The sequence below is a fragment of the Bombina bombina genome, chromosome 1 (genome assembly GCF_027579735.1).
Source record: "Bombina bombina isolate aBomBom1 chromosome 1, aBomBom1.pri, whole genome shotgun sequence".
NCBI lineage: Eukaryota > Metazoa > Chordata > Amphibia > Anura > Bombinatoridae > Bombina > Bombina bombina.
The window spans coordinates 929893570-929914639 of record NC_069499.1 but is presented as its reverse complement, the minus strand read 5'-3'; the positions used below and the strand labels follow the sequence as shown (position 1 = coordinate 929914639).

The window sequence follows — 21070 nt, the reverse complement described above, 5'->3', positions numbered from 1 at the left end:
TTTTTTTTTTTTTTTTTTTTTTTTTTTTTTTTTTTTTTAATGGAAGTAAATTGGAAAGTTGTTTACAATTACATGCTGTATCTGAATCATGAAATTTTAATTTGACCTGAGTGTCCCTTTTAAATTGCATGAATGAACTATCCTCCATTTATTGTACCAGTCCCTCTAGAGGAACAAGGTCTAGGATTCTATTCAAATCTATTTGTGGTTCCCAAAAATGAGAACTTTTCGTCCCATCCTAGATCTAAAGTGTCTAAACAAATTCCTCTGGGTTCCGCCCTTCAAGATGGAAACTCTTCGTTCTATTCTTCGATTGGTCCAGGAAGGTCAATTCATGACAACCATAGACCTGAGGGACGCATATTTACACGTTCCCATTCACAGGGATCATTACCAGTTTCTAAGGTTTGCTTTTCTGGACAAGCATTTCCAGTTTATTGCCCTTCCGTTTGGTCTTTCCACAGCTACCAGAATATTCACAAAGGTTCTGGGAGCCTTATTGGCAGTGATCATGTCCCAGGGAATTGCTCTAGAGCCTTATCTAGGTGATATCTTGGTTCAGGCGTCCTCTTTTTATCTAGCAAAATCTCATACAGAGATTTTGTCTTTTCTACATTCTCATGGGTGGAAAGTGAATCTGGAAAAGTGTTCTCTAGTTCCAGCTACAAGAGTGTTTCCTAGGGACAATTATAGATTCCCTCCCTGTCCATGCAGATTTTTTTGACGGAGGTCAGAAAATCCAAACTTCTGCCTTTCCCTCCAGTCTGCATTTTTGTCCATCAGTAGCTCAATGCATGGAAGTGGTCTGGTGGCTTCCATGGACATCATTCCTTTTGCTCGGTTCCATCTGCGACTGCTGCAGCTTGGCATGCTCCATCAATGGAACCGCGACCATTAAGATTTATCACAGAGGATAATACTGGATCCCCTAACAGGAGTCTTTCTTTCTTTTTTCTCTTTCTTTTTTCTCTTTTTTTTTTCCTCTTATCTGTCTCGGGGCACTTTGTTTCCTGAGACCTTCCTGGGTGATTGTGACTACGGATGCCAGACTGGGGAGCTGTTTGGGATTCTCTGACGGCTCAGGGACTGTGGTCTCGGGAAGAGTCTTCTCTTCCCATAAACATCTTGGAGTTGGGAGCAGTCTTCAATGCCCTGTCAGCGTGGCCTCAATTATCTTTAGTCTGATTTTATCAGATTCCAGTCGGACAACATCAGTGGCTTACATTAACCACCAGGGAGGGACTCTAAGTTCCTTGGCCATGAAGGAGGTGTCTCGCGTTCTGCAGTGGGTGGAAGCTCGCAACTGTCTCCTATCTGCCATCCACATTCCAGGAGTGGACAATTGGGAGGCAGATTTTCTGAGCAGACAGACCTTTCATCCCGGGGAGTGGGCTCTCCATCCGGAAGTGTTCTCTCAGATAACCCTCAAGTGGGGGGGTTCCAGAGTTGGATCTGATGGCGTCCCGCCAAAACGCCAAGGTTCCAAACTACGGTTCAAGGTCAAGAGATCCTAAGACCTTTCTGATAGATGCTTTAGCGGTTCCTTGGATGTTCTCTCTGGCATATGTATCCTCAGTTTGCTCTCCTTCCACTAGTCATTGCTCGTATCAAACAGGAGAGAGCATGGGTAATCCTAATAGCTCCTGCATGGCCTCGCAGGATTTGGTTCGCGGATCTAGTAAGGGTGTTATCTCTACCTCCTTCGAGGTTACCTCAGTGGAAGGACATTTTTTAATTCAGGGTCCTTTCCTCCATCCAAACCTGGATTCTCTGAAGCTGACTGCTTGGAGATTGAACGCCTTGTTCTGTCTAGGCGTGGTTTTTCTGAAGCAGTCATTGATACAATGTTTCAGGCTCGCAAACCTGTTACTCGCAAGATTTACCATAAGGTATGGCGTAAATTATCTTTATTGGTGCAAATCTAAGGGTTTTTCCTGGAGCTGAGTGAGAATTCCCCGTATTTTATCTTTTCTTCAGGATGGCCTGGAGAAAGGTTTGTCAGTCAGTACTCTGAAGGGTCAGATTTCTGCATTCGGTCTATTATGCACAGATGTCTGGCAGATCTGCCAGATGTTCAGTCTTTTGTTCAGGCCCTGGTCAGAATCGGGCCGGTGTTTAAACCTGTTGCTCCTCCTTGGAGCCTTAGCCTAGTTTTTAAAGTTTTGCAGCAGGCTCCGTTTGAGCCGATGCATGTTTTTGTTATAAAATTGTTATCTTGGAAGGTTTTGTTTCTCCTTGCTATTTCTTCTGCTCGCAGAGTTTCTGAGCTTTCAGCTCTGCAGTGTGATTTCCCCGTACCTTTTTTTTTTTTCTTTTTTTTTTTTTTTCCCCCAGATAAGGCGGTCCTTCGTGCTAAATTGGGTTTTCTCCCTAAGGTGGTATCGGATCGAAACATTAATCAGGAAATTGTTGTTCCTTTTTGTCTTAATCCTTCTCATAAGGAACGTCTTTTGCATAATTTGGATGTTGTGCACGCTCTAAAATTTTACATACAAGCTACTAAAGATTTTCAGCAATCTTCTGCCCGGTTTGTTGTTTTCTCTGGAAAGCATAAGGGTCAGAAAGCCACTTCTACTACTGTCTCTCTGGTTGAGAAGTTTTGATTCATTTTGCTTATGATAGTGCTGGACAGCAGCCTCCTGAGAGAATTAGGGTTGTCTACTCTTCTTTGGCTTTCAAAAATGAAGCTTCTGTTGAACAGATTTGCAAGGTGGCTACATGGTCATCTCTGCATACTTTTTCCAAATTCTACAAATTTGATACTTTTGCCTTGGCTGAGGCCTCTATTGTGAGAAAGGGTTCTTCAGGCGGTGGTGCCTTCTGTTTAGGTCTTGCTCTCCCTCCCTGTTCATTCCGTGTCCTCTAGCTTGGGTATTGGTTCCGACTAGTAATTGGAATGTTGTGGACTCTCCATGCCATAGGAAAGAAAACAAAATGTATGCTTACCTGATAAATGTCTTTCTTTCCGGGTATGGAGAGTCCATGACCTCTGCCCTCTCTCTAATAATTCGGCTTTTTTTTTTTTTTTTTGTTTTTTTGTTTTTTTTAAAATAAGATCTCAGGCACCTTTTTCACCCTTGTGTTTTTTCTTTTTCCATTTTCCTTTGGCTGAATGACTGGGGCTTATGGGTAAGGGAAGTTACAGCCTTGCTGGGGTGCTCTTTGCCTCCTCCTGCTGGCCAGAAGTTGAATATCCCACTAGTAATTGGAATGATGTTGTGTACTCTCCATGCCCGGAAAGAAATTTATCAGGTAAGCATAAATTTTATTTAATTTTTTTTTTGACACTTAAAGTTATGGTATATTTAGTTAAAGTGGAGGCCAGTATAAGAAAGCATGTCCTCTATAAATGTAATACAACCCCAAAGCAGAAAAGGTATTTAAAGGGACAGTCAACATCAGAATTTTTGTTGTTAAAAAGAAAAATCCCTTTATTACCCATTAAAGCGACATGAAACACAATGTTTTTTTTTTTCATGATTCAGATAGAGAATACAATTTTAAACAACTATCTAATTTACTTCTATTTATTTTTTTTCATTCTCTTGGTATCATTTGTTGAAGGAGCAGCAATGCACTAATGGTTTCTAACTGAACTCATGGGTGAGCCAATCACACTATATATATATATATATATATATATATATATATATATATATATATATATATATATATATATATATATATATATATATATGTGTAAAAAAAATGAGACAAAGATAAATCATTTCAGAACTTTTTCCACCTTTTTAATGTGACCTATAAACTGTACAACTCAATTGAAAAACAAACTGAAATCTTTTAGGTAAAGGGAAATAAAAAAACTAAAATAATATGGTTGCATAAGTGTGAACACCCTTAAACTAATACTTTATTGAAGCACCTTTTGATTGTATTACAGCACTGTCTTTTTGGGTATGAGTTTTTCAGCATGGCACATCTTGACTTGGCAAGATTTGCCCACTCTTCTTTGCAAAAACACTCTAAATCTGTCAGAATGCGAGGGCATCTCCTGTGCACAGCCCTCTTCAGATCACCCCACAGATTTTGAATTGGATTCCGGTCTGGGCTCTGGCTGGGCCATCCCAAAACTTAAATCTTCTTCTGGTGAAGCCATTCTTTTGTTGATTTGGATGTATGCTTTGGGTCGTTGTCATGCTGAAAGATGAAGTTCCTCTTCATGTTCAGCTTTCTAGCAGAAGCCTGAAGGTTTTGTGCCAATATTGTCTGGTATTTGTAACTATCATTATTCCCTCTACCTTGACTAAGGCCCCAGTTCCAGCTGAAGAAAAACAGCCCCAAAGCATGATGCTGACACCACCATGCTTCACTGTGGGTATGGTGTTCTTTTGGTGATATGCAGTGTTATTTTTTGCGCCAAACATATCTTTTGGAATTATGACCAAAAAGTTCAACTTTGGTTTCATCAGACCAGAACACCTTTTTGCGACATGCTTTTGGGAAACTTCAGATGTGTTTTTGCGAAATTTAGCCGGGCTTGGATTTTTTTTTTTTTTTGTAAGAAAAGGCTTCCGTCTTGCCACTCTACCCCATAGCCCAGACATATGAGGAGGAATACGGGCGATTGTTGTCACATTTACCACACGGCCAGTACTTGCCAGATATTCCTGCAGCTCCTTAAATGTTGCTGTAGGCCTCTTGGCAGCCTCCCAGACCAGTTTTCTTCTCGTCTTTTCATCAATTTTGGAGGGACATCCCGTTCTTGGTAATGTCACTGTTGCACCATATTTTTTTCACTTGATGACTCTCTTCACTGTGTTCCATGGTATATCTAATGCCTTGGAAATTATTTTGTACCCTTCGCCTGACTGATACCTTTTTAACAATGAGACCTACTAGAACAGCTGAACATTATTTGGGGTTAATCAGAGGCACTTTAAATGAAGACAGGTGTGTACTGACTCCTATTTAACATGATTTTTGAATGTGATTGCTTAATTCTGAACACAGCTACATCCCCAGTTCTAAAAGGGTGTTCACACTTATGCAACCATATTATTTAAGATTTTTATTTCCCTTTACCTAAAAGATTTCAGTTTGTTTTTCAATTGAGTAGTACAGTTTATAGGTCACATTAAAGGTGGAATAGTTCTGAAATGATTTATCTTTCTCATTTTTTTTTTACATCACAGAAACCTGACATTTTAACAGGGGTGTGTAGACTTTTTTTATTTCCAATGTGTGTGTATGTATATATGTGTATATATATATATATTATAACTCAATTGAAAAACAAACTGAAATATTTTAGGTGGAGGTTAGAAAACAAAAAAAAAAACTAAAATAATGTGGTTGTATAAGTGTGCACACCCTCTTATAACTGGGGATGTAGCTGTGTTTGGAATTAAGCAATCGCATTCAAAATCATGTTAAATGAGTCAGTACACACCTGCCATCTAAAGTGCCTCTGATTTAACCCCCAATAAAGTTCAGCTGCTCTAGTTGGTCTTTCCTGAAATTTTCTTATTCGCATCCCACAGCAAAAGCCATGGTCCACAGAGAGCTTCCAAAGCATCAGAGGGATCTCATTGTTAAAAGGTATCAGTCAGGAGAAGGGTACAAAAGAATTTCCAAGGCATTAGATATACCATGGAACACAGTGAAGACAGTCATCAAGTGGAGAAAATATGGTGCAACAGTGACATTACCAAGAACTGGACGTCCCTCCAAAATTGATGAAAAGACGAGAAGAAAACTGGTCTGGGAGGCTACCAAGAGGCCTACAGCAACATTAAAGGAGCTGCAGGAATATCTGGCAAGTACTGGCTGTGTGGTACATGTGACCTCAATCTCCCGTATTCTTCATATGTCTGGGCTATGGGGTAGAGTGGCAAGATGAAAGCCTTTTCTTACGAAGAAAAACATCCAAGCCAGGCAACATTTTGCAAAAACACATCCGAAGTCTCCCAAAAGCATGTGGGAAAACGTGTTATGTCGCAAAAAGGTGTTCTGGTCTGATGAAACCAAAGTTGAACTTTTTGGCCATAATTCCAAAAGATATGTTTGGCGCAAAAACGCTGCATATCACCAAACGAACACCATACACACAGTGAAGCATGGTGGTGTCAGCATCATGCTTTGGGGCTGTTTTTCTTCAGCTGTAACTGGGGCCTTAGTTAAGCAAGAGGGAATTATGAACAGTTCCAAATATCAGTTAATTTTGGCACAAAACCTTCAGGCTTCTGCTAGAAAGCTGAACATGAAGAGGAACTTGATCATTCAGCATGACAACACCCCAAAGCATACATCCAAATCGACAAAGGAATGGCTTCACCAGAAGAAGATTAAAGTTTTGGAATGGCCCAGCCAGAGCCCAGACCTGAATCCGATTGAAAATCTGTGGGGTGATCTGACGAGGGCTGTGCACAGGAGATGCCCTCGCAATCTGACAGATTTGGAGTGTTTTTGCAAAGAAGAGTGGGCAAATCTTGCCAAGTCAAAATGTGCCATGCTGATAGACTCATACCCAAAAAGACTGAGTGCTGTAATAAAATCAAAAGGTGCTTCATCAAAGTATTAGTTTAAGGGTGTGCACACTTATGCAACCATATTTTATTTTGATATTTTTTCTTCCCTCTACCTAAAACATTTCAGTTTGTTTTTCAATTGAGTTGTACAGTTTATAGGTCACATTAAAGGTGGAAAAAGTTCTGAAATGATTTATCTTTGTCATTTTTTTTTTGCCTAGATAAACCTTTTCAGCAAAGGATAACAAGAGAAGGAAGCAAATTAAATAATATAAGTGAATTGCAAAGTTTAAAATTGTTTTCTCTATCTGAATCATGAAAGAAAAAATATTGGGTTTTATGTCCCTTTTTAATATACTTTTTACCTGTGTGATTACCTTGTATCTATGCATCTTCTGACAGCCCCCTATTCACATGACATTTTATTTATTATCTATTGACTTTCATTTTAGCCAATTAGTGCATTGTCTGCGACAAGCCACGGGCGTGATAACAATGTTATCTATATGGCTCACATGAACTAGCTCTCCCTTGTTGTGAAAAGCAAATAAAAAAAGCATGTGATAAGAGGCGGCCTTCAAGGGCTTAGAAATGATGAGCCTTCCTAGGCTTAGCTTTCAACTAAGAATACCAAGAGAACAAAGCAAAATTGGTGATATAAGTAAATTGGAAATTTGTTTAAAATTAGATGCCCTATTTGAAACATGCAAGGTTTTTTTTGGACTTGACTGTCACTTTAAGACATATTTATTTTACCTCCGATTCTGTGATCTGTCAAAAAAAAAATCTGATTTTTTTTTTTTATTTATTTATTTTTTTTTTTTTTTTTTTAGTCATAGGAAGGTGGTAAGTCAATAGAAAGCTGTGCCGTCCCTCTCATGTAAGGTTGTAGCTATGAGCTCCCAGTCTCTGCTAGAGATGCAACAGACTTGCATATCAAAAGTGCATATGTGCATTTGGCATTGCATGCCGTGGTGAATTGCTTTGGTATTCCTCGGGAGCTGCATTGTTTAATGGGACTGACTGCACATCTTCCTTTTTGCTTTACCGCTCTCCTGTGACTTTTGGTAAAAGACAGTGGAGAAGGTGTCGGCTGACTGCTAGTAACAGACCATAAAATCAGAGGTAAAATAAATGTTGTAAATAACACTTCTGCTTTTGGGTTTATTATATTTACAGATTATGTACTTTAAAGTGCCATAAAACATTTTGGGTTATGTGCATATTATAAAAGGGTCAACTGAGGTAAAACAGTGTGTTAAAAAAAAAATTAAAAAATAAAAAGTGTAAGAAAAAGCTTCTAAGTATTTTAAAAATTTTTCCAAAAATCTGCAATATTACTTACACTTTAGTGTTGCCAAGTGTAGCCTGCTCCACCCACCCCCCTCATCAGTGTCCTACTCCAAACCTTGTGGTATCATATAAGAAAGTGTGCATGTGAGGATAATTACTTATGCAAGCAAGGGGGGGTTGGGGAGGGTCAGCAGGTACTGCTATTGTTTTTTGCCAAGAGGATTGATTGTCTCCATGGGGATAATGTCACATGTGAAAGCTTCAGCGTTTATACTGTGCACTGCTTTAGTCAGGTGTCATTTGACTCTGCCCCCTACCGTGCACGAGTGCATTCTGCAGAAGCTATGTCCTGGATAGCACGATCCATATATGGAAATGCCCAGGGTGGGGGCTTGATGTGAACAAAACTATGCCTGAATTAAAGGGGTTAATGGGGTTAAAACAGAAACTGTTTTGCAGGTAAACTTTGGCTGCATTATATATTTAGAAACGTATGTTAGTTCATACTGTTTTATGTCCCTTTTAATATAACTGCCTCTAATTTCAATAAATTTACCATCACTTTAACTTGTGTCGCATGATTTTGTTTTCATATGTCTGCCTTACTAGGTGGCCACTTGATAGTGTTCCAGTACCTGCAAAGTAAAACAAGTGCTGTATATTATAATGTATTGCTAGTCGGCTTCATAGCATACAAATCTATACAGATCTGCTGTGAAATGGCATTTTTTGGGGGGATTTTATATAGATGATGGGAGAGGGGGGGGATATTTCATAAATAATGTTGCACACTGTTACCTAAATCTGCTATTTACCTACATTGCAAGGGTGCCATATTGTACTACAATTTCACCATTTGTGGGTGTCCCTGTTTCTCTGAGTTTTGTAATATTAAGCTTTTGTCTCTACAGGATAGCTGACAATCTTCCTGTGGCCACCAGATTAGATATGTATGTAAAAGGTGAGGAGGAAGATAAGAAGGATAAAGAAGTGCAGTTTGAGCACGGTTACCGTCTGGGCTTCAGTAATAATAACATGGTAAGTGCCTGCCAGAAAAATAAAACAAAAAAACGGGGTACTCTGATTAATGCAGACAGGAAGCTGCTATATCTTGGTTGCAGTAATCTGGTATGTGTGCCTTATTCTCTTGCTATTCCTTTTTCACCTATATGTTCCTAACACCATTCCAACCCATCTCTATAAAACATTTTGAGTTATGTGCATATTAAAGGGTCAACTGAGGTAAAACAGTGTGTTAAAAAAAAATAAAAAAATAAAAAGTGTAAGAAAAAGCTTCTAAGTATTTTAAAATGTTTTCCAAAAACCTTCTCCACCCCCCTTATCAGTGTACTACTTTCCTGTTGTGTTTGGTATATGTATAAGGCACATCTAAACATTTTACAAGTTAACATCTTATTTGCTGCAATTGTTTTCAATAACCAAGCTCCACAGACCATTTGCCTTATTTGGAGGAGCCAATCTGGGCTTGACTCTGCAGACGGCAACGCTAGCCATATACATTATTAGTATAAAATGAAGTTTTGCAGTTTCTATCATTGGTGAAAACTTATATGCAGCATTGGATTTGAGAGGTTTGCAGGCTGAATTATTTCAAGTTCTGAGAATTAGACAATCCACAATTTTTAGAGCTAAATTGCAGGAGGAGGAGGCAAAATAATTACTGAAAATTCAATGCAAAGTTGTTTCATTACACATAACTAAACATTTTCTGTATGTCCTGACATTTACCCAGTCATTTTACCAAGTTCCTCTTGTAACTACAAGCCTGATAAGGCTACATCAGTAGTAGGTTAAATATAAGATAAACGTAAAGGGAAAAAACTATAAAGAGGCAAACAACTTTAAAGATGGTAAGCTGCATGTTTTATACTGCAGGAACACCACGTCCGAATAACCCAGGGACTTTGTTTGACTTTAATTTATGTGATTGCTTAAGGTGGAGTATTAGAGTTTGTTGTTCTAAAGCATTCAGCGCTGCCACAGATAAACTCAAGTCATAAACTGCTGCATTGCTTTTGGCAGAGCATTTTGAGTATAATGTTCTTTTATCATCCGTATAAAACAGCAACACTTTTTTTTTTTTTTTTTTTTTTTTTTAAGAAAAAGCTGTTTTCAGTTTACGAATGTGCATGGGCTAGTTGGTAAAAAAACAAAAACATTGACAGGAAGCAACATTGCAAAACAAATTGGAACTTCTCTGAGGGAACAGGAAATAGCCTGTTACAGTGTAGAGGGTTAAATTGATGGTAAATCCAAGCGTATAACAAACGCTAGGATTTACCATCACTAAAAAGAAACATTAGTTTGTCATTGTTTCCTAAAAACAGCTGTTAAACTCACCCTCTCTGAAAGGCAAGTATATCTCTAACTCAGCGCCTCCAGCTGCCCACGGTACATCACTTTCTCTGGACCAATAGCCGTGCTATGATGTCAGTTGATAAGCGCTGCTATTGGTCTAGAGGTGGAAACGTCACAACATTAGAGAGAGCGCTGTGCCATGGGCGCCCGGAGGCGCTGAGATAGCTATATACTTGCCTTATTAACATTGTTTTTTAGGAAACAATGACAAACTGTTTTTCTAGTGATGGTAAATCCTAGCGTTTGTTATACACTTGGGTTTATCATCACTTTAACATTCCCTGGTTTTCAATATGCAATTCCCAATAAAGGAATCCATAATAGACCATTTTAGGTTCAGCACCCTGGATAGCGCTTGCTTATTGGGGGCAACTTTTAGCCACCAATAAGCAAGCATAACCCAGGTTTTGAACCAAAAATGGGTCGGCACCCAAGCTTTACATTACTGCTTTTTAAACAAAAGATAGCAAGAAAATGAAGAAAAATGATATTAAGAGTAAATTAGAAAGTTGCTTAAAATTGCATGCTCTATCTGAATCATGAAAGAAAAAATGTGGGTTTAGTGTCCCTTTTATTAAGATCGTAGTCTGAATTCCCAATAAAGGGCCAGATTTCAAGTGGAGCACTATTTAATGCTCCCACATTAACTCCACTAGAAGTAACCTTTTTGCTCTTGCTGGGTAGCGCTCGTATTACAAGTGAAAGTAAAAAGTTTTTTTACTCGCACGTTAACCTGATGCATGCAAAAAGCCAAAGTTAGGATATTGCGCGGGTTAACGTATTCCCCATTGAAGTCAGTGGAGCAAAAAAAGTGTGGGGAAAAAACAGCCTACAAACCGCATCGCATATTCTCCAGTGCGCTAACCTGACCTGAAAATATTAATATTTCTTTTACAAAGATATGACGAGTCCACGGATTTCATCCTTACTTGTGGGATATTAACCTCCTGCTAACAGGAAGTGGCAAGGAGCACCACAGCAGAGATATATATATATATATAATCTCCCCTCCCTTCCCCTCCACCTCCAGTCATTCTCTTTGCCTGTTATACTAGGAAGACATGGTAAAGTGAGGTTTTAGTTTCTTCAATCAAGAAGTTTTTTTATTTTAAATGGTACCGGTGAGTACTATTTTCCTCAGGGGGATATGGAAGAAGATTTCTGCCCTGAGGTTGATGATCTTAGCAGTTGTAACTAAGATCCATGCTGGTTCCCACAAGACTTCTGAAGGTAACCATGAGACATCTTCAGTGTGGAGACCGGTTTCATGCTACAAGCAGCATTAAGGTATGTGCAGCCTTTTATTTCTGAGGAGACTTGATATATCAGAACTGGCTGGCATTTATTTCCCTGTATGGGAATGGGGTAAACAAGTAATACCCTTCATAGAAAATAGGATTACTGAGTCCCTGTTTTTTTTATTTATAAATAGTTGACTTATGGGCATTGTGTGACACTATACAAGAAAAACGATGCATAACGTTTTTATTTTCTGGCATTCATATGTTTTGGTGCATTTGAGGGGTTATAGGAGAAACATTATAATTTCTAAGAAACCAGAGACTCTCTTCTTTGATGGTTATCGCTGGATCATCTGTCCTAGGGGACTTGCTTCCGCAGACCCTCGTGGGTGATAGTGACAACGGACGCCAGCTCAGGGTGTTTGGACTCAGGTGGAGTCTCTACTTCCAATCAATATTCTGGAACTGAGAGCAATATTCAATGCGCTTCAGGCATGGCCTCAGTTGGCTTCGGCCAAATTCATCAGGTTCCAGTCGGACAACATCATGACTGTGGCCTATATCAATCATCAGGGGGGAACAAGGAGTTCCTTAGCGATGAGAGAGGTATCCAAAATAATCAGTTGGGCGGAGGCCCACTTTTGTCATTTGTCAGCCATCCACATCCCAGGTTTAGAGAACTGGGAAGCGGATTCTCTAAGCAGACAGACTTTTCATCCGAGGGAGTGGGGAACTCCATCCGGAGGTATTTGCCTCACTGATTTGCCGATGGGGCAAACCGGAATTGGATCTGATGGCATCTCGACAGAATGCCAAGCTTCCAAGATATGGATCCAGGTTGAGGGATCCCCAGGCCAAACTGATAGATGCCTTGGTCGTTCAGCCTAGCTTATGTGTTTCCACCGTTTCCCCTCCTTCCACGCGTGATTGCTCGAATCAGACAGGAGAGAGCTTCGGTGATTCTGATAGCGCCTGCGTGGCCACGCAGGACTTGGTATGCGGATCTAGTGGACATGTCTTCACTACCACCGTGGAAACTTCCTTTGAGACAGGACCTTCTCATTCAAGGTCCTTTCCAACATCCAAATATAACTTCTCTGCAGCTGACTGCGTGGAGATTGAACGCTTTATTTTATCAAAGCGAGGATTCTCTGATTCTATTATCAGTATTTTGATACAGGCTAGAAAGCCTGTCACTAGAAAAATCTATCATAAGATATGGTGTAAATATCTTTATTGGTGTGAATCCAAGGGCTACTCATGGAGTAAAGTTAGGATTCCTAGGATTCTGTCTTTTCTCCAAGAAGGATTGGAGAAAGGCCTATCAGCTAGTTCCTTAAAGGGACAAATTTCTGCATTGTCAATTTTGTTTCACAAACGTTTGGCAGATGTGCCAGATGTTCAGTCTTTTTGTCAGGCTATAACCAGAATTAAGCCTGTATTTAGACCAATTACTCCTCCCTGGAGTTAGAATTTAGTTCTTAGAGTTCTTCAAGGGGTTCCATTTGAACCTTTACATTCCATAGATATAAAGTTATTATCTTGGAAAGTTCTGTTTTTGGTTGCTATCTCTTCTGCCCGAAGAGTTTCTGAACTTTCAGCGTTACAGTGTGATTCGCCTTATCTCATATTTCATTCTGATAAGGTGGTTTTACGTACCAAACCTGGTTTTCTTCCTAAGGTTGTTTCAAATAAGAATATTAATCAGGAAATTGTTGTTCCTTCCTTGTGTCCTAATCCTCCTAAGGAGGAGCGTCTGTTATATAACCTGGACGTGGTCCGTGCCCTAAAGTTTTACTTACAGGCAACTAAAGATTTCCGTCAATCATCTTCATTGTTTATTCTGGAAAGCGTAGGGGTCCGAAAGCTACGGCTACCTCTTTCTTTTTGGCTGAGGAGTATCATCCGCCTGGCATATGAGACTGCTGTACACAATACTACTAAGTAAAGCGCCAAGTGTACAACCCCTAGGCTCCCTTACAGGTAATCTTCCCTAAGATTGACCAATTACAAGTTATTGCATGAACAAATATAGCTAGTGAAGGAGCGCTAATGAAAGCTTAAGGGGTTTTGGAGATAAATAAATTAATTTCTTATTCAAAAAAATTGTGAAGAAAATTATATTGAACTATAAAAACATATATTAGGGACGTCTCCCTTTACAGCAGCTAAAAGGATTATCAGTAAAATATTGAAAAAAACAAATGAATAATATACATTCTGATTATAAAAACAATATTTGGCCAATTCCACCTTTATCTAAAAAAAAAAAAAAAATTGATATATATATATATATATATCAAGTCGGTTCACAAGTTCTTTAAAGTTTTAAGGTTGATGGGCAAACCTAGTTTGTACTGTTAAATATTTTTCTTGAAATAAAATTAGGGGATTTCTTGGATTTGTATACGTCAGTTGTTACTTGTAAGATGGTATGAATGGCTTACTGGATCTTCTGACACACTCTGTATCTATTGTAAAGTTCTTTTTACCTTACCGGTATCAGTTCTTCCGCCTCTTACTTGGTGTATCTGCCGCTTCAATGTTACCACTTGAGCGCAGTGTGTGGCGGCTCCAGTCTGGAGTATATGGTAGGTGGAATATCGGCACTTATTTGTGATAAGTGATTACTCCGATCTCATAGATGTGTTGCACGCTCCAGCGTGTATGCAGGTAAGGTGGCAGCACTTATTCTTAATAAGTGATTCCTCCGATCTCAGGGGTGTATTTTTAATGCTTTGGCGTGCCTGTGTGTTGGATGTCAGTACTTGTTCATAACAAGTAGTTACTCAGATCTTGAAATTGCGGTGCACGCTCCTGCGTGTTTTACCAGGTGAAGCGATTTGAACAAACGGCCGTTCGTTTAGCGTTCTCCTATGCTCGGTCTCGTCCGAGATTATACAGGGACCACCGGAGCAAAAAACAGTTCTTAGTAATCTCTTTGCGTGGTTAAAAACGTCAACGCGTTTCGCCTGAAGACAAGGCTTTATCAAGACGTATATCATATTGCTTAATTCAGGCATTTAAATACCCCTCTTTTTCATCCTATTGGTCTGTGGTTTTCCTGATTTCATTGGATATCTAAGGTGGAATTGTTCCATTATATTGCAATATCTAAGGTGGGATTGCTTAAAGGGACAGTATACACTCATTTTCATATAACTGCATGTAATAGACACTACTATAAAGAATAAGATGCACAGATACTGATATAAAAATCCAGTATAAAATGGTTTAAAAACGTACTTCAAAGCTTTCAGTTTAGCTCTGTTGAAAAGGTAGTTGGAAAGCCCACTGCAAGTGGTAAATAAGACCCTCCCCCTTCTTTTGCATATGAAAAGACCCTTTACACAAACAGGAGCAAGCTGGAGAAGGTAGCTGACGGTATTCAAATAAAACTTTGGGGCTTGGTTAGGAGTCTGAAAATCAGAGCAATGTTATTTAAAAATAAGCAAAATTATAAAAATTTTTAAAAAACAAACTTTATGGGCTTTATAAATCTACAAAACATTTATGCAAAGAAAAAATGAGTGTATAATGGCCCTTTAAGGTGGAAATAGCCTTAAAGGGACGGTCTACACCAGAATTTTTGTTTTAAAAGATAGATAATCCCTTTATTACCCATTACCCAGTTTTGCATAACCAACAGTTATAATATACTTTTAACCTCTGTGATTATCTTGTATCTAAGCCTCTGCAAACTGCCCCTTTATTTCATTTCTTTTGACAGACTTACAATTTAGCCAATCACTGCCTGCTCCCTGATAACTTCACGTGCACAAGCACAGTGTTATTTATATGAAATACGTGAACTAACACCCTCTAGTGGTGAAAAACTGTTCAAATGCATTTTGAAAAGAGGTGGCCTTCAAGGTCTAAGAAATTAGCATATGAACCTCCTAGATTAAGCTTTCAACTAAGAATACCAAGAGAACAAAGCAAAATTGGTGATAAAAGTAAATTGGAAAATTGTTTAAAATTACATGCCCTATCTGAATCATGAAAGTTTATTTTGGCCTAGACTGTCCCTTTAAGTTACAATGTTTTAAAATGCTGTTTAGTTGAGCTGTTTTCCTCTGGCGTACATCCTACATTTTTATATAGTTAAAAAATAAACAAAATCGACATCTATTTAAGGTGAAATTGTTCTATTGTGTTACATTATCTAAGGTGGAATTGCTAAAAATGGGAATAACCTTAAGTTGTAATGTTTAAAGATATTGCTTAGTTAAGCTGTTTTCCTCTGGCATTCATCCTAACTTTTGCATAGTTTAAAATAGACAGTGTGTTTTCGTTCTAGGGTGAAATTATTACATTGTGTTACATTGTTTAAAGTGGAATTGCTATAAAGAGAATTGCTAAAAAGAGATATAGAATTAAGTTGCAATCTTTAGATTTGCTGTTTAGTTATGCTCTTATTTCCATAGTCTAATAGACAGAATATTTACGTATCTCTAGGTATATTTTGTGTTGTTCTGAGTGAATTTAGGCTTCTAGATCTCTAGATAGACTATACCATGTCGAAACTTTTCTTTTTAAATTGCTACATAATCTGTTTATATATATATATATATATATATATATACTTCCTAAATATATTAAAGGGCCATTAAACCGCAAAATTTTCTTTCACGATTCAGATAGAGAATACAATTTTAAACAACATTCCAATTTACTTCTATTATCTAATTTGCTGCAATCTTTGTGTATACTTTGTTAAAGAAATATCAATGCACATTGGTGAATTAATCACATGAGCCTATCTAGATATGCTTTTCAGGAAAGAATATCAAACGAATGAAGCAAATTAGATAATAGAAGCAAATTGGAAAGTTGTTTTTAAAATGGTATTCTCTATCTGAATCATGAAATAAAAAATGTGGGAAATAAATGTGATAACAAAAATCATAAAAGGAAAACCAAATAAAGTTCTGAATAAAGGATATGTCTGTGTCCTCTGGATGAGTTTTTCAGCTTGTTAGCATTCCTCAGTGAGATCCCATAAAAAAGGAAACAGAAAATTGCAACATAGTGTGAATCTGTAATGGCACTTTGAGGAAGTAGTTGTTTTGTAACAAATGACTACTCACATTTGTTGGAGCTTTCCACTAAGCTCAAGGATATGCGCACTCCCACTTTATACTGATGGGAAAACAGTACACTAGGCAAAACTTGGATACAAATTTATTTTAAAATATATAAAAGCGTCACATAAGCCTTGATAACACCACAATGTAAGGGTACAAAAGCAGATATGCTGTAATAAATGCTTCAAATCGCCAAACTTGCAAAGAGGTAAATGGATCAGCAGGAGTGTGACCGCTGAAACCAAAACCTCTTTAGTAGCAAGACAGTAGCGCTAAGCCCCCAGGTGTCCTGGCTAGTGTAGAGACGTGATAAAACTCAATATAGAACAGTTCAGTTCCGACGTACGTTTCGCAGGTATGCTTTGTCAAGCATACCTGATCCATTTACCTCTTTGCAAGTTTGGCGATTTGAAGCATTTATTACAGCATATCTGCTTTTGTACCCTTACATTGTGGTGTTATCAAGGCTTATGTGACGCTTTTATATATTTTAAAATAAATTTGTATCCAAGTTTTGCCTAGTGTACTGTTTTCCCATCAGTATAAAGTGGGAGTGCGCATATCCTTGAGCTTAGTGGAAAGCTCCAACAAATGTGAGTAGTCATTTGTTACAAAACAACTACTTCCTCAAAGTGCCATTACAGATTCACACTATGTTGCAATTTTCTGTTTCCTTTTTTATGGGATCTCACTGAGGAATGCTAACAAGCTGAAAAACTCATCCAGAGGACACAGACATATCCTTTATTCAGAACTTTTATTTGGTTTTCCTTTTATGATTTTTGTTATCACATTTATTTCACATTTTTTTTTCTTTGTGATATTTGGTATATTTATTGTAAAAAATGTGGGTTTAATGTCCCTTTAAAACCTATGGATCCCCCTACAGGACTATTCCTTTTCCAAAAAATTATTGTACATTTCGCTTTTTTATGTTTCTGACATTTCACTTGTTTATGTTTCTTACTGATAATCCTTTTAGCTGCTGTAAAGGGAGACATCCCTAATATATCTGTTTTTATAGTTAAATAAATTTAATTTCTTATTCAAAAAAATTGTGAAGAAAATTATATTGATCTCCAAAACCCCTTAAGCTTTCGTTAGCGCTCCTTCACTAGCTATATTTGTTCATGCAATATGAGACTGCTGGACAGCAGCCTCCTGAAAGAATTACGGCTCATTCTACTAGGGCTGTGGCTTCCACATGGGCTTTTAAAAACGATGCTTCTGTTGAACAGATTTGTAAGGCTGCGACTTGGTCGTCCCTTCATACTTTTTCCAAATTTTCCAAATTTGATACTTTTGCTTCTTCTGAGGCTATTTTTGGGAGACAGGTTCTTCAAGCAGTGGTGCCTTCTGTTTAGGTTCCTGTCTTGTACCTCCCTTTCAACCGTGTCCTATTGCTTTGGTATTGGTTTCCCACAAGTAAGGATGAAATCCGTGGACTCGTCATATCTTTGTAAAAGGAAAGTAAATTTATGCTTACCTGATGAATTAATTTATTTTACGATATGACGAGTCAACGGCCCACCCTGTTATTTTAAGACAGATTTATTTTATTTTTTGTAAACTTCAGTCACCTCTGCACCTTTCTAGCCTTTCCTTTTCTCTTCCTATACCTTTGTCCGAATGACTGGAGGGGAAGGGAGGGGCTATATATACAGCTGCTGTGGTGCTCTTTGCCACTTCCTGTTAGCAGGAGGTTAATATCCCACAAGTAAGGATGAAATCCGTGGACTCGTCATATCGTAAAAGAAATTAATTTATCAGGTAAGCATAAATTTACTTTTCACATTCCAATGTGCAGTAGAAATAAGATCAGCAACAAAATGCAAATTTTGCTGACGAGAAGATATGTCTTGTAATGCAGTGATAAAATTGATGGTAAACGCAGGCTTTGTTGAATGCAAATATGAAATCACTGTAGCAAAAAATAGATAGTGGGCAAGTATTCACCGCCCATGCAATGTTTATTTGAGCCCTACGGCACCGCTTGGAAAGAAAAAAGTGTTTTTCTAAGTGGGACGGCAGTGGTGGGAGCAAGTGTAATAAACAACTGACTATTTTTTAACCCTTCTAGGTGCGATCTTGCCAAAGAATAAAGTTGCCCATATCCATATTTTTGCAACAATTATTTGTTTACATTCAACAAAGCCGTGTTGCATTTATAAAAAAAAAAAATGAATCTCCCTTTTAATGTGATTTAATAAAAGCACTACTTTCTTTCATGTAATTAACAAGAGTCCATGAGCTAGTGACGTATGGGATATACATTCCTACCAGGAGGGGCAAAGTTTCCCAAACCTTAAAATGCCTATAAATACACCCCTCACCACACCCACAAATCAGTTTTACAAACTTTGCCTCCAAGGGAGGTGGTGAAGTAAGTTTGTGCTAGATTCTACGTTGATATGCGCTCCGCAGCAAGTTGGAGCCCGGTTTTCCTCTCAGCGTGCAGTGAATGTCAGAGGGATGTGAAGAGAGTATTGCCTATTGAATGCAGTGATCTCCTTCTACGGGGTCTATTTCATAAGGTTCTCTGTTATCGGTCGTAGAGATTCATCTCTTACCTCCCTTTTCAGATCGACGATATACTCTTATATTTACCATTACCTCTACTGATTCTCGTTTCAGTACTGGTTTGGCTTTCTACAAACATGTAGATGAGTGTCCTGGGGTAAGTAAGTCTTATTTTCTGTGACACTCTAAGCTATAGTTGGGCACTTTATTTATAAAGTTCTAAATATATGTATTCAAACATTTATTTGCCTTGACTCAGAATGTTCAACTTTCCTTATTTTCAGACAGTCAGTTTCATATTTGGGATTATGCATTGAATTATCATATTTTTCTTACCTCAAAAATTTGACTTTTTTCCCTGTGGGCTGTTAGGCTCGCGGGGGCTGAAAATGCTTCATTTTATTGCGTCATTCTTGGCGCGGACTTTTTTGGCGCAAAAATTATTTTCCGTTTCCGGCGTCATACGTGTCGCCGGAAGTTGCGTCATTTTTTGACGTTATTTTGCGCCAAAAATGTCGGCGTTCCGGATGTGGCGTCATTTTTGGCGCCAAAAGCATTTAGGCGCCAAATAATGTGGGCGTCTTATTTGGCGCTAAAAAATGGGCGTCGCTTTTGTCTCCACATTATTTCAGTCTCATTTTTCATTTGCTTCTGGTTGCTAGAAGCTTGATATTTGGCATTCTTTCCCATTCCTGAAACTGTCTTATAAGGAATTTGATCTATTTTGCTTTATATGTTGTTTTTTCTCTTACATATTGCAAGATGTCTCACGTTGCATCTGAGCCAGAAGATACTACAGGAAAATCACTGCCTGCTGGATCTACCAAAGCTAAGTGTATCTGCTGTAAACTTTTGGTAGCTATTCCTCCAGCTGTTGTTTGTAATAATTGTCATGACAAACTTGTTAAAGCAGATAATATTTCCTTTAGTAATGTACCATTGCCTGTTGCAGTTCCCTCAACATCTAAGGTGCAGAATGTTCCTGATAACATAAGAGATTTTGTTTCTGAATCTATAAAGAAGGCTTTGTCTGTTATTTCTCCTTCTAGTAAACGTAAAAAGTCTTTTAAATCTTCTCTCTCTACAGATGAATTTTTAAATGAACACCATCATTCTGATTCTTTGGACTCTTCTGGTTCAGAGGATTCTATCTCAGAGATTGATGCTGATAAATCTTCATATTTATTTAAGATGGAATTTATTCGCTCTTTACTTAAAGAAGTACTAATTGCTTTAGAAATAGAGGATTCTAGTCCTCTTGATACTAATTCTATACGTTTGGATAAGGTTTTTAAAGCTCCTGCGGTTATTCCAGAAGTTTTTCCTGTTCCTAATGCTATTTCTGCAGTAATTTCCAAAGAATGGGATAAATTGGGTAATTCATTTACTCCTTCTAAACGTTTTAAGCAATTATATCCTGTTCCGCCTGACAGGTTAGAATTTTGGGACAAAATCCCTAAAGTTGATGGGGCTATTTCTACCCTTGCTAAACGTACTACCATTCCTACGTCAGATGGTACCTCGTTTAAGGATCCTTTAGATAGAAAAATTGAATCTTTTCTAAGAAAAGCTTATCTGTGTTCAGGTAATCTTCTTAGACCTGCTATATCATTGGCTGATGTTGCTGCAGCTTCAACTTTTTGGTTGGAAACTCTAGCGCAACAAGTAACAAATCGTGATTCTCATGATATTATTATTCTTCTCCAGCATGCTAATAATTTTATCTGTGATGCCATTTTTGATATTATTAGAGTTGATGTTAGGTTTATGTCTCTGGCTATCTTAGCCAGAAGAGCTTTATGGCTTAAGACTTGGAATGCTGATATGGCTTCTAAATAAACTCTACTTTCCATTTCTTTCCAGGGAAACAAATTATTTGGTTCTCAGTTGGATTCTATTATTTCAACTGTTACTGGTGGGAAAGGAACTTTTTTTACCACAGGATAAAAAATCTAAAGGTAAAAACAGGGCTAACAATCGTTTTCGTTCCTTTCGTTTCAACAAAGAACAAAAGCCTGATCCTTCGTCCTCAGGAGCAGTTTCAGTTTGGAAACCATCTCCA

At 38.1% G+C, this 21070-nt stretch overlaps 1 protein-coding gene across 1 annotated transcript in view; it reads left to right on the top strand.

Annotated features, from left to right (window-relative positions):
* Positions 1–21070, top strand: part of TM9SF4 (transmembrane 9 superfamily member 4) — a 118126-nt gene that overhangs the window by 23420 nt on the left and 73636 nt on the right. The window contains exon 5 of the mRNA XM_053715921.1: positions 8693–8819. Coding sequence (XP_053571896.1) covers positions 8693–8819 — 127 coding nt within the window. The remainder of the gene's footprint in view (positions 1–8692; positions 8820–21070) is intronic.